At 48.7% G+C, this 14,450-nt stretch overlaps 1 protein-coding gene across 1 annotated transcript in view; it reads right to left on the bottom strand.

Annotated features, from left to right (window-relative positions):
* The window catches only part of SEL1L3 (SEL1L family member 3), a 110,028-nt gene that overhangs the window by 57,691 nt on the left and 37,887 nt on the right, over nt 1-14,450 (bottom strand). Inside the window, exons 7-9 of the mRNA XM_080657593.1 lie at nt 13,846-13,978; nt 11,448-11,580; nt 9,557-9,697 (exon numbers count right to left, since the gene is read on the bottom strand). Of these exons, the coding sequence (XP_080513719.1) occupies nt 9,557-9,697; nt 11,448-11,580; nt 13,846-13,978 (407 nt within the window). The remainder of the gene's footprint in view (nt 1-9,556; nt 9,698-11,447; nt 11,581-13,845; nt 13,979-14,450) is intronic.

Raw genomic sequence — 14,450 nt, 5'->3', positions numbered from 1 at the left:
AGAAACATCGATGAGAGAGAAACATCGATCAGCTGCCTCCTGCACACCTCCCACTGGGGATGTGCCCGCAACCAAGGTACATGCCCTTGACCGGAATCGAACCCGGGACCTTCAGTCCGCAGGCCGACGCTCTATCCACTGAGCCAAACCGGTTTCGGCAAATTTTCTGGTTTTATACATGGAATTTCCCTCTCTCCTGCCTTCCCTCCCTCTGTCCCTTCCTTCCCAGCTTTCCGTACTGTCATCAGGGATTATCTGGGCAGGAAAAATATGGCCCTTTCTTTGTGCTTCTGTGAGTTAAAAAAAATTATAATGTATACTTTCTTAAATAAAAAAATAAAGATGATGGCTCTGCAACAAACAACAATGAAATAGCCCTTAAAGGACACAGTATCCTGGAGTTATTAAGTAACATCATTGCCATGCTCTGCATTTTTCAGAGTCTCCAAATGAACGCTGCGATTGTGGGCCACAATGAGAAGAGTTAAGGACAAATCAGAGTGAAGCCAGGGCAGCCGGCAACCTCGGCATATTGTGCGGAGGCACTTCTCCCCCTGCGCTCAGCTGGGCAAAGCCTGGGGCGGGAGTCCGGCCCTGGCCCTGCAGGGAAACACAGATGGTGTCCGCCCTGGGGGCCGAGCCCATCCTCAGACCTGGCCTTCTCCCGAGAACTATTTGCTGGCAGAGCTCGGATTTCCTGGAGCCTCAGGCTCAGAGGTGCCCAGGGCAGGATAAAAGGGAGCAAGGGAGCAAGCAGTTCTGGCCTCGGGCAAATGTCCAGAGGGGCTGGCCAGCTCACCTGCTTCCCTCACTCCTCCCTCCCTTTCTTCAGATCCCACCTGCACTGGAGTCTCTGTGCCCTTTCTCACTTCTTCCACAACCAGCTCTCTCTGGCCTCGAGCCCCGCTGTCATTGTCATCCCAGCCCAGTCCCCACCACCCCTTCTCCCTGGATGCCAGAGCCCCATTCAAAGGGGTTTGGGGTTCCAAGCATTCCATTTCAACAAGAAAAAGTGAAGGAGAGCAAAAGAAACCTCTGAAATAGTGAAAAAGCGTGCGTACTGAAATACTACCGTCCTAGCATCAGAAAAAGCCCGAATGCTAATAGGGCAATTTCCATGCTCTGCCAGGAGCCATTTTCCTGGAGAACTGGAGGTTCCCCAGGAAACCACGCAGAGGCTGGCCAATCAGCATGGCCCCCCTGAAGACCTGAGCATGGTGGGGGGCCTCGTGTTGGAGGCCAGCCAGCAGCTGGACAGTGGTGAGCTTGGGGACAGAGCAGCCCAGGGTAAGTCCCGAGCCAAACAAGGACATGGGGATGCAGGGCAGCGGCCAGGCATGCTGGGAGGCAGAATGAGTATTTCTGCCGCATCTAAATGCACTGCATATCGCTGGGGCCCCGAGCAGCGCTGCCACCTTTAATTCAAAGGTGTGCCAACTCTGGGAGGCGAGGCATTCCTCCTACGATACTTCAGAGCGGGAACCACCAGAGGGGACAGCTGCATGTTACACCAGGTTAGCAGCGCATCAGCTGTCAGCATGAAGCCTCCCGCCCCCACGTTCCCTGGCACTTGGCAGAGATCCGTGTGGGGGCTGGTCCATGCTGTTCATCACGGTCGCCCCAGGGCCCAGCATAGTACCCCACTATTCGGAGGTACCCAACACGTGGGTGCTCTGGACCTAGGGGTGGTTTTACATCTGGGCACCTGTATACCTCAGCAACCAGACTGCAGACATATGAAAGCAAAACTGTGAGGGCCCCATTGCAAGAGTCCTTTTGTAATGGGCGTGCATAGGCTAAGAGGGATTCTGGTCTCTTGTTGGCGGGGAGAGTTGGGGAACAGTGTCCTGGGAGACCTGGAAACAGAGCTACGTTTGTAGGGGTGATTTCGGAGTCAGGATAGCAGCTCCTGAGAGGTCACAGGTTAAGGAGTGTGTGAGAAATGGGAAAAATACAGAGAAAGCAAAAGCAAATAAGCCCACAGAACTCTCAGGCTGGAGTAGTGTCACGGCTTGGCTAGGGCAGACCTTGAACCTGTGTCTCCCAGAAGTCTAACTCCTCGCTCCTTGAGTGACTCACTGACCCAACAAAGACTGTTTTAGTCCTTCCAATGGGATCACCTATTCACTTAGAGTGCATTCAGTTACTCATCCAATACTTCCTGAGGGTCTTCAAAGAAATCCTACTCCTGCTCCTGTCGTGTACGCTCCACTGTGGAATGGGACGGGCAAATCCACTGTAATGCAGTAAGACAGGGACTTTAAAGGGGAAACCTACACATTGGCAGGGACAGCCTGAGAGATGGAGCCGTCTGCCTGGGGACAGGAAAGATGACGTGAGGAGGCAGTACCTGAGGTGGGACTTGAAGGCTGTTTGCAGGGCAGGTGAGCTGAGAAGCGTGGGTGGGTGAGGTATGTTCTTTGAGGGGAATGGTGCAGAAACACGCTGGGTGAGGTCATATGCAAGAATGGCAATAAGCAGCTAACGTATGCCCAGCACCGTGCAGCGCTGTGGAGAATTAGCAGTGTGAGTGGGATACTGACACTGCTTGCACTGCTCTCAACAAGCTTGCAACTGAGCGAGTGATAGAGGCATATACGGGATCAAATGGCTGTCACTTAGGGCAGAGTGGATGAGTTTTATTCAGACAACCCCATCCCTCATATCCATATGGTACCTTTCCATCCCTCATATCCATGTGGTACCTTTCCATCCCTCATATCCATATGGTACCTTTCCATCCCTCATATCCATATGGTACCTTCCATCCCTCATATCCATATGGTACCTTTCCATCCCTCATATCCATATGGTACCTTTCCATCCCTTATATCCATATGGTACCTCTCATCCCTCATATCCCCATGGTACCTTTCCATCCCTCATATCCCCATGGTACCTTTCCATCCCTCATATCCATATGGTACCTTTCCATCCCTCATATCCATATGGTAGCTTTCCATCCCTCATATCCCCATGGTACCTTTCATCCCTCATATCTATATGGTACCTTTCATCCCTCATATCCATATGGTACCTTTCATCCCTCATATCCATATGGTACCTTTCCATCCCTCATATCTATATGGTACCTTTCATCCCTCATATCCATATGGTACCTTTCATCCCTCATATCCATATGGTACCTTTCCATCCCTTATATCCATATGGTACCTCTCATCCCTCATATCCATATGGTACCTTTCCATCCCTCATATCCCCATGGTACCTTTCATCCCTCATATCCATATGGTACCTTTCCATCCCTCATATCCATATGGTACCTTTCCATCCCTCATATCCCCATGGTACCTTTCATCCCTCATATCTATATGGTACCTTTCATCCCTCATATCCATATGGTACCTTTCATCCCTCATATCCATATGGTACCTTTCCATCCCTCATATCTATATGGTACCTTTCATCCCTCATATCCATATGGTACCTTTCCATCCCTCATATCCATATGGTACCTTTCATCCCTCATATCCATATGGTACCTCTCATCCCTCATATCCATATGGTACCTTTCCATCCACAAAGCTCTTTCATAGACATTATGTCACTCTATGACAGCATTATTCTTTTTTTATGACAGCATTATTCTTAATTGATGTTAAACCAGACTTTCCCAGTATATAAATTATAAACATGAGGATAGGCCGATGATCCACCTATCAGAAAAACAAAAAAACGGAGCCCAGTAGCTCAGTGGTTGAGTGTCAATTCCTGAACCAGGAGGTCAGGGTTCAATTCTCATTCAGGGCACATGCCCAGGTTGTAAGCTGGATCCCAGGGGGGCCTGTAGGAAGCGGCCGATCAATGATTGTCTCTCATCATTGATGTTACTATCTCTCTCTCCCTCTCCCTTCCTCTCTGAATAAAAATATATTTAAAAAAACACACAGAAAATAGTAAGTGTTAGCAAGGATGTGGAGAAATTATAACCCTTATGCACTGTTGGTGGGAATCTAAAATGATGCAGCCACTAAGAAAAACAGTATGGTTGTTCTTCAAAAAATTAAACAGGATTATCATATGATTCTGAAATCCCACCTCTGAGTATATATTCAGAAGAACGGAAAGCCAAGTCTTGAAGAGCTGTTTGCACACCCTGCTCATAGCAGCACTATTCACAATAGCCAAGAGGGGGAAGCAACCCAAATGGCCATCAGCAGATGAATGGACAAACAAGATGTGGTCTACGTAACAATGGAATATTATTCAGCCTTAAAAAGGAATTCGATGCTGACATGCTACCTCGCTGAAGAACCTTGAGGACTTTATGCTAAGTGAAGTAAGCCAGTCACCAAAGATAAATACTGTGGGATTCCTTTAATGTGAAGTATCCAGAATAGCCAAGTTCATAGAGACTGAAAGTAGGACAGTAGTGACTAGGGCCTGAGGGGGGAGGGGGAGTCGTCATTCAGTAGGTACAGAGTTTCAGTTTTTCAAGGTGAGAAAGTTCTAGAGATCTGTTGAGCAACAATGTAAAGGTCCTTAACACTACTTTAGAGTACACTTAAAAATGGGGAATGCTGTCATTGGTGTTTCACCACACAAATATATATACTTTGTATATACTTTTAAAAAATGTTTTTACTGATTTCAGGGAAGAAGGGAGAGGGAGAGAGAGATAGAAACATCAATGATGAGAGAGAATCACTGATCCGCTGCCCCTGCACATCCCTTACTGGAGATCAAGCCCACAACCTGGAACTGAACTGTGACCTCCTGGTTCATGTGCCCCAACCGGAAACTGAACTGTGACCTCCTGGTTCATAGGTCAACCACTGAGCCATGCCGGCCGGGCTATACTTTTAATTCCAGTCCTGAAAGAGTGCAGGTGTGACTACTTGGTGATTCTCCTCTGCAGGAGGAGACACAGCCCCACCGTTGGGCACACTGGACAGTGGTGACCGCTCCTGACCACACTTGGCCGGAAAGCAGGGGACACTCTCTCTGCCGGTTGCTAATGAAGCCCAAGCTGCTGACCCCTCACCCCCTGCAAGGTTCGCACGGCTCCTTTGAAGTGTGTTGTTAGCTTACAGTGAGGGCCTGATCCGCCTGAAATCACACAGCGTGGGGAGAAAACACTCTCCAGTCTGAAACGCACACGCGTGGCCGCCTGGAAGTGGAGTCGGCCGTCTCGCTGAGGAGAGGCTGCCAAGAAGAGGGACGCTGCCGCCAAGAACCGGAAATCGCAGGCCAGTGTCTCACACTGTCTTATTTTCTTTTTCTTTTCAAAATGCCAGGAAAAGAAAATTCCATAAAGTAATTCCCTTGGTAGAAATTAGGGGTGTTGGTATTTTCTTTATATTTCCCTAAATATAAAGAAACACGGCCCCATTGCTGTCCTGTCCTGGCTCATAGAGGGCACTCAGTCACCACTTGTTTAGGGAAGGAAGGAAGGAAGGGAGGGAGGAAGGATGGAAGGGAGGGGTGGAGGGAGGAAAAAAGGGAGGGAGGGCGGAAGGGAGGGAGGGAGGGAAAGTTGTGACACGAGTGACTTAAGAAATTCCTGACACGTGTGATACCCATCCTTCTCTGACTGGCTTATGGCGCTTAGCATCATACTCTCCAGATGACCTCACACTTATGTGGAACCTAATGAACAAAATACACTGACAAATAAAATAGATCCAGAGACATGGAAGCATGCAACAGACTGAGGATCTCAGAGTTAAGAGGGACTGGGGTGGGGAGAGATTAACCAAAGAACCATATGCATATATGTGTAACCCATGTAACCCATGGACACAGACAATAGTGAAGTCCGGGGGGGGGGCGGGGAGGGGGGCTGGTGAGAGTGGGGGAAAAGGGAGGACATCTGTAATATATACAACAATGAAGATAAATTTTAAAAAGGAAAAGCAATTCCTGAGACAGTTAAACTCCTTATCTTTGTGCCTGCACCCAGTCAGTTCCCACAGCAAGAATGCCAAGCATCCAACATCCAATCCTCGACTCCATCCTCCTAGCGTATCTCAGAAATGAACACTGTCCTAGGATGAGGACGGACTTTATTCAGACTGGACAGCTCGGGGCGGCGCAGAAAACACTGCGAACATGGTTCCTGTTAACTAGAGTGGTTCAGAGCCCTCCAAAGCCGGCTAGACACTCACAGCAAGATGAGCTTGGAAGGAAAGGTATGTGAGAAACCAGGCATGGAAACATAGTCACACCAGTCTTACTCCTCTTCTATTTATAGACCGGAGGAAAGATACGTTAAGAACTGTACACTTATTTTTTACCCTCAATTTAGGAGATCAAGTGCTGTGCGTCGCTCGCAGCCTTGTTAGAAAATGGGCACAGTGTCTGGCACCAGTCTCTCCAGGGTGAGCGGGAGAACTGTGACAGCCCCAAGCGAGGGCAGTGTGCCAGGCAGAGATGAATTTCAATGAGGACTCTGTGCGCTTCCTCTGCAGAAGCCTCCACCGTCACCTGGAAGAACAGGGGCTGAAGGCAGAACGGGGGCTGGGGGGGCCCCTGGGGTCAGCGGTGTTCACAGCCGGCTGCGATGTGACAGTCGGCGGCACCACAGCCCAGGAAGTCTTCGGGTTTGGGGAGCACATGATTTGGGTTTTTAATTAAATTCCACTTCCAGAACTCCACAGAGAAGAAATCGTTCTAAATCCTTATAAACAAAACTTCTGAGCTGTAAAAACATGAAAACATCCTATTGAGAGTATTTACTTTAAAAAGAATTGTGGGATTGATTCACTCGTGTTCCCAATCGGCAAAACGACATTTAAATATGATTGGAAATCTCAGAAACCAATTTCGCCTACGCTGTCCGGCATGGGCCTCCCTCGCCAGGTCGCCTGTCTTGCGGGGCGGCTCCACGGCCTCCCAGACGACCAACAAACACCTGGGAATTGTCTCTGCTGGGGCATAAGAGCCCTAACACTTACATAGTGGCGGTTCTCAACCAGAGGCGATTTGGCTCCTTGGGGACATTTGGCAACACCTGAGGGCGTTGTTGGTTGTCACCCTGAGAAGGGAGTCACAGGGAGGGAGTGCTACTGACATCTAGCAGATAGAGGCCAGAAACACAGCTAAGCATCCCACACGCAGAGGACACATCCCACACAACAGAGAATCCAGTCCACGGTTCAGAAACACTGCTTACAAAGAGCCTACTGTGTGCTATACCGTTCTGAGTATTATATGTCTACTAGAGGCCTGGTGCATGAAATTCATGCACTGGGGTGGGGGCAGCGGGGGGAGGGTCCTTCAGCCCGGCCTGCACCCTCTCACAGTCTGGGACCCCTTGGGGGATGTCCACCTGCTGGCTTAGGCCCGCTCCCTGGCAGTGGGACATCCCTCTCACAGTCCGGGACCCCTCGCTCCTTACCACCCGCCTACTCGCTGCTCTTTAGCGCTGCCAGGGAGGCAGGAGAGGCTCCCACCACCGCCGCTGTGCTCGCCAGTCGTGAGCCCGGCTTCTGGCTGAGTGGCGCTCCCCTGTGGGAGTGCACTGACCACCAGGAGGCAGCTCCTGCATGGAGTGTCTGCCCCCTGGTGGTCAGTGCACATCATAGCGACCGGTCCTTCTGGTCATTTGGCTGTAACGGTCACTTAGGCTTTTATTATAAAGATCAACTCATTTAACCCAACACTAGGAGAGAGGTACCATTATCACTCCCATTATGCAGATGAGGAAACTGAGGCTCAGAGAAATGAAGTAACTGGATCAAGATCACACAGCTAGTATGTGTGCTAAGTTGAAATGGGGCCCAGGCCACCTGGTCCGGAGGCTATGCTGTCACACGACGCTGCATGGCCTCCCTTGCCTGACTCGGAGCCAACCTCTTTACAGCCCTCATTAACTCCATCACTCTGTCCCGTTCAGGCCTGCGTCTTCTCCCCCTGGACCGTGGCAATGGACTCCCTGCTTCCAGCTCCACAGCCCTGCTTCCTCCCAGCCTCCCACGGCTGCCAGAGGGACCTCAAAAACCCAAATCTGATCCCACCTCTACCCCCTGCCTGAAGCCCTTCAACAGGTCCTTGTCACCTACAAGGTAAAGCCCAAACTCTTCCAGTGGTGTCGGAGCTCTGGTGGGAATCATTCCTCTGCAGGCTTTCTCCTGCCTCCAACCCCTGCCCATCAGTAACACTGCTGTGCTGTTCCCACCTCCCCGAAGCTCCTCTGTCTACAGTGCCCACCTCCATTTACTTACCTGGGAAACACCAACTGACCCCTCAAATAGCAGTTCCAGCATCACCTCCCTTGGAAGCCTCTGAACATCCCAGGCCCTCAGGTAAGAGACCCCGCCCTTCTTTTACCATTTACTTCCACAGCCTTTATTCAATATTACTGCCCTTTTCCTTGCTTTCAAGTCTGTGCCTCAAGGGCAGGGGCCTTGTGTTGTCTTCCTTACCTCTGAAATCTAGCCAAGTCACTCAGCAGTCACTCAGCAAGTATCAATGAATGAGAGATGAAATGTCCCGTAAGGCTTGAATTCCTTCTCACATGAAGCAGAAGTCAGTTTCAGCAATGCCTTGACTCAAAGTCTAGCCCTGTGCCCGGAACACCACGGGTTGCCTCTAACCACTAAGATAATTATCATCACCCTTCCCCTTGGAGTCCCCTTCCCCAGACTGAACATCTCAGCTTCTCTCCTCTTCCTAAATGGCATGGTTTCAAGAGAACTCATGGCCTTACAGGGTGGACTGAATTCCTGAGCAAACCCAAATTGCAAGGGGAGAAGCTGGCCACATTTGGGAAGATTCTTGAGATGCACTTTAAATAGCATCTCAGGGGTCTCAAGTTCAAATGTCTATGGCCAGGCAGGGGAGGCCCATGAAAGAGGTAGGCAGGTGCTGCTGAAATAGAGAGAAGAGGCTACGAATGGCCTCAGCGTTCTCTCGCCTCCAGGGTTGCTGCGATGCAGGCCAGGTTGCTAGGTCTTTGAACGTTTTGAGAAAAGCTAAAAATTTACATTTTTACACAAGGTTTTTTGATACTGGTAACTTTTTTTTTTTTTTAATCAGCAACAATATTTGAGCCAAACCAACTGCATTTGGGGACCAGCTCTGGCTGCAGGCTGTCCACTTGAGGTTTTGGCTTTAACTAAAGAATTGCTTGAGCATCCAGCCAGGGTGGTTCAGTGGTTTAGCCTGCACCTATGAACCAGGAGGTCACAGTTTCATTCCCAGTCAGGGCACATGCCTGGGCTTTGGGCTTGATCCCTAGTAGGGGGTGTGCAGGAGGCTGCCAATCAATGATTCTCTTTCATCATTGATGTTTCTCTCTCTCTCCCTCTCCCTTCCTCTCTGAAATCAATAAAGAGAGAGAGAGAGAGAGAGAGAGAGAGAGAGAGAGAGAGAGAGAGAGTTGCTCAAGCGATTCCTAAATATAAGTTTTTGTATTTAGTGTTGGAAGTGTGCATAGATATATTGAGGGTTGTGGATAAGGCAGAATTTAAATTTAAAGTTAAGCTAGAAGACTAGGGTTAAAAATAACTTGGAGGCATAAATCACCAAAGAGGGTGGGAAAACAGGGAGCCTTCCTAACCGGCATCCAAAGGCAAGGCAGAGACACACTTACCCGTCAACAGACCCATTTCCATCAAGGACTGGAACAAGCTGGGGTGCTGGGCTCTCAGCTCCTTCTCCCAGGGGAAGGCTCTGCACATCGAGGGTCTCCCGTACCTGCGCCTCAGGTCCACGTAGGAGTTCTGCAGGTCACCTGCAGGAGAGGGAAGCAGAAGATACCACTCCCCTTAGAACGGGGTAAGTCTCACCTCTCTGCACCCTTTCCCCCTAAGGGGAACTAGAAATAAGAGGTCAGATGTACCGTTACTGGATATGGGTTGGGTTGCATTAGGGATTTGAAATTGGTACGATGCCTTTGCCTTGAGGTCACAAATTCATAGCCAAGTCCGAGGGAAATGTGCCAAAGTTGCTGATGGCTGTTGAATAATTCTACAGAATGAGCAGCTGGCCTCGGACTGGTCCCCAGGAGGCCAATATCTAGGCCATTTTGTTGGCAGTGTGAGCTGAGGAGCAAAGTCCAACGATCCCCTGGGACACAAGGCAGTAGATGGTAGAAAATTCATTCCAATGCCCCAAACAGATCAGCATGCAAGGCTGGCCTGCCCACGCAGGCTACCTCTCCTACAATGTCACCAGCTATCAATATCAGTTTCTTTCCTGCTCAGGATATTCCTATTCCTATATATCTCGCCCCTCTTCTCACAGCATCATATTTTCTGGATGATTCAGCAGTGAGAGCAGTAGCTGGGGACCAGTATAGCCTATTCTTAAATCGAATTGCAGAATAGCCGTCCTTCCACGTTTACCTATCACCACCTCCAATCACTCCCTGGGACTGTGCTACGGGAACCCTATGGGACCGGTGTATGTTCACAACGCATCCATTCCTCCCTGGCCTGAAATGGGAAGTTCAGTTCTGGAGATGGAGAGGTATGGGGGCAGCACTGAAATACTCAATTTGCTTTTGCTGATGGCAAAGGCCCCAGAGGAACTTCTCTTCCAGAAGGAACATATGTGACTCACTCTATTGCCACCACATCAAGCAAGAAGATCCCTAGCACAGAGAAATTGGTAAGTGCCAGATCCGAGCTGGAACGTTGGAAGACAAGACGAGACCCATTTTATAACAGAAACACACCCCATATGAGTGAAAGGATGCCCGTGCAACTCTGAGCAGGCACGAAAGCCTTCTATTTGAAACTCATTCCTTCTGTTACAAATGACCGATGTCTTCCAGCATGAGTCGATTTCAAGGATTTAAAAAATAAAACCGAGCCCTGAACAACAAAGTCATTGTTCAACACTTCTGAAAGCTAATATTCAGATATTAATGGTCCAAGACAAAAGTGCACCGATGGGGAAATGTTTCTAATGATTAATTTATTTTCCAATTCATTTTTATTTTCTTAGACCGGCCTCAGATCCCATTCTGAATGGGAATAATGAAATGTGAGGCTCAAAACACACTCATTTGTGCGCTTAAACTAAACCACGTACGGTGAAAGCTATGAGGCAGGCTGGGCTGTTGTCGGCTGTGGGTCTGGTTGGAATCCAGGTGGAATGGACACTTTCCCGTGCATCTGTCTGCAGAGGTCATACTTCCCCCCATCAGTCAAGTCATGTATGTTCCATCCCAACCCCGTCAGAAAGAAGCCAAACGTGTTGACACAGATGCACAGAGCTAAAGATTGCTCTCCTGGCCCTGCTGCGTGGCTCAGTGGTTGAGCATCGACCTATGAACCAGGAGGTCACGGTTTGATTCCCGGCCAGGGCACATGGCCAGACTGCGGGCTCAATCCCCAGTACGGGGAGTGCAAGGGGCAGCCGATCAATGATTCTCTCTCATCATTGATGTTTCTCTCTCTCCCTTTCCCTTCCTCTCTCTGAAATCAATAAAAAATATATTTTTAAAAAAGATTGCTCTCCTGAAGCTCAATACTTACATGCTTCTTGGGTCCCGCTGCCTTGCTGTACCGTGGATGCGTACACAGACACTATTTCTTGAACTTCTGCACATCTTTCGTAATATAGCTTGATTTGTTCGGCAAGTTGCTTCTCAAGGAGGGGATTAAAAATCTATAAGAAGGCAAGAAAATCGAGTGATCAATTGTCATCAAACACCCGTCAAATACCTATGAGGCTGTGTCCGGGTTGACGTCCTTCTTCCTCTGACATTACCAGCTGGCTTGTTTGTACTCAGATCATCCAATGTGGATTCGCAAAGGGAGGGTGTAATTCAAGGACACTCTGGCTCTGGCCACTTCCTTCTGGCTTCTTTTTGTGGCATCCTCTCCTCCACAGACCTTCTTAAAGGCCAGGCTTTCTTTCCCAGAGGCCAGGCCTCCACCCTCTTCCTGCTCCCACCGCATGCTGTGCCCAGAAAATCATATTCACCTCCCCTTCGGTTCTCAGGGGACAGGAAGTCTACCTGTGCTGTGCAGCTGGCTGGGAGCCCTTCTCCCGTTTTCCTCCACTTGGCAGGCTCCTACGCAACTTCCCAGGGCCAGATTCAAGGTCATCACTTCTGGGAAGCTTCCCTAACAGCCTACCCCTCCCTCACCTGGTTGCCTACATCCATGTTCCCACCTCGGTGCTCCAAACACTGTGCTCACATCTGAATGAATGCACATACCACATTCTTTCATGACATATTTGCTTGAGAGGGATAAGGAAGCTCCTTAAGAAAAAAGGCCTGTCTCATGGCCTGGCCAGTGTGGCTCAGTAGTGACCTGTGAACCAGGAGGTCATGGTTCGATTCCCAGTCAGGGCACATGCCTGGGTTACGGGCTCGATACCCTGGGCGGGGCGGGTGGGGGGGGGGGGACGTGGGGGGGAGAGGGTGTGCAGGAGGCAGCCGATCCATGATTCTCTCCCATCATTGATGTTTCTATCTCTCTCTCCCTCTCCCTTCCCCTCTGAAGTCAATATATATAAAGGCCTGTCCCAACTCAGTGGTTTTCAAAATATAGGTTGTGACCCATTAGAGCAGTGATTCTCAACCTTTCTAATGCCGTGACCCTTTAATATAGTTCCTCACATTGTGGTGACCCCCAACCATAAAATTATTTTCGTTGCTACTTCATAACTGTAATGTTGCTACTGTTATGAATCGTAATGTAAACATCTGTGTTTTCCGATGGTCTTGGGCTCTACAGCAGCAGTAGCGGTTCTCAACCTGTGGGGTCACCACAACATGAGGAACTGTACTAAAGGGTTGCGGCATTAGAAAGGTTGAGAACCACTGCATTAGAGGGTTATGAAATCACTTTAGTGGCTGTCACAAGCAGTGATTCTTAAAAAAATAAAACACAAAATATCAGAGTACACTGAATGTAGCAAGGGTGTGTATATGTATGTGTATATATGTATATGTGTGTGTATATACGGGCATACATATGTACTGTTCATGATATTAAATAAATTTCTTATTGTGGACCACCTTCAAAAAACAAGTTTGAAAGCTACTATCTTATTTTTTTTTTTCAATTAGCAATAATCACACCTTGGATAAACCTCATTGGCTATGATACTGCCACTGCGCGAAGCTGAAAGCTACTATCTTAATTAACCTCAGACACCTCAGCACCGGGCACAGAGCCTAGGCCAGAGTAGGTATTCAATAAACATTGGCCGCACAAATGAATAAATCTCATTTTTTCCTCTTCATAGAGGTCTCTCACTTGGGGTACTAAGATGCACCATGGGTGGTAGGGATCCTCATTTTTCCTCAATGACTTTGTCTAGTGACTCTTGCTGTTTCCAGAACAAACCCCACGGGGTCACAGGAATGAAAGGAAGTTCCTTTTCAGGTATTCAGTGATCTCTTTACAAAGGCAGAGAACACAACGGCTGTGAAGGCCCCTGTGGGGCAGCCTCCTCCCTGGGCAGCAGCCCTGTGGGCTGGCCTAGACACCTGGACAGGTGCTTTTGGGGGTGCGTTTGGAGGTGAGAGCCATCCAACAGCAGCTACGCAGCCCTCTGCTGGGAGCCGGAGGCCCGAGTTTCTGAAGGAAGCTGTACCAAGTAACTAAAACGCTCTCCTTTCATTAGTTTAATCACTGGATGGGCAACAGCCTGATAAAAACCTACTCTACAATTAAGCCAGTGGTTATTAAAACAGAGGAAGTAAATGGTTTCCATTTTATGAGTACTAAATGAACCAAACGTTAACAGAAATCTATTATCGTGTTAGCTAGGGGAAACGACTCAATATTAATAATGTTTGGTGACAGAGCCGATGAGAGGTCCTGCTTAAATAAATCTTTTGTTTCCCCAGGGTTCCAAGCCTGAGCCACACACCCATGAGCACCCACAAACTTTGCCTCGATCCCTAGGGCTCACCTGTGCAGGGTGCAGGGTGCGGAGACGGTAGTATTTCAGGGGTCCGAAAAACCCTGCGATGCCGGCCACATACCTGCTCCCTCCGATAATGAAGTACCCAGCAGTGTCATTATAATGGAAGTCCTCCAGGAATCTACAGAAAAACACAAAGGCTCTGTGTTTGAATCAGATTTTGAGAAAGAAACGCTTGCATTGACCCTCATTAACTTACCCCAAATTCCCATAGGCCCTTCACTCTGAGTTCTAGCAGATGAGAGGATGGTGGAGTTACGCAGGCTTGGGCTACGACTCCAACTCTGCTCTTTACCAGCTGTGTGACCTGGGACCAGTGGCTTACCCTCTCTGAGACTGAGTTTTCTCATTAGTAAATTAGTTCCTCACTTATAGGATCATTAAAAAGAATTAAGTGAATAGAAAGACATAAAACGTCTAGCTGAGTGCCTGGCTCACTGTCAAAAAGGAATGGCTATTGAGATTGGTGAAACTGTTTGGAATCATTAAAATTATTCGGAATTGCTGGCCATAACAGGAACTATTTCACTCTAACAGGAAAAAAACAAAATAAAAACTTGTTGAATGGATAGAAGGCATCTGTGAAGAAAAAC

This window comes from Plecotus auritus, assembly GCF_963455305.1.
Source record: "Plecotus auritus genome assembly, chromosome: 1".
In the NCBI taxonomy this organism is placed as follows: domain Eukaryota; kingdom Metazoa; phylum Chordata; class Mammalia; order Chiroptera; family Vespertilionidae; genus Plecotus; species Plecotus auritus.
Note: the sequence above shows the minus strand (reverse complement) of the source record. Positions and strands in the feature narration are given on the sequence as shown.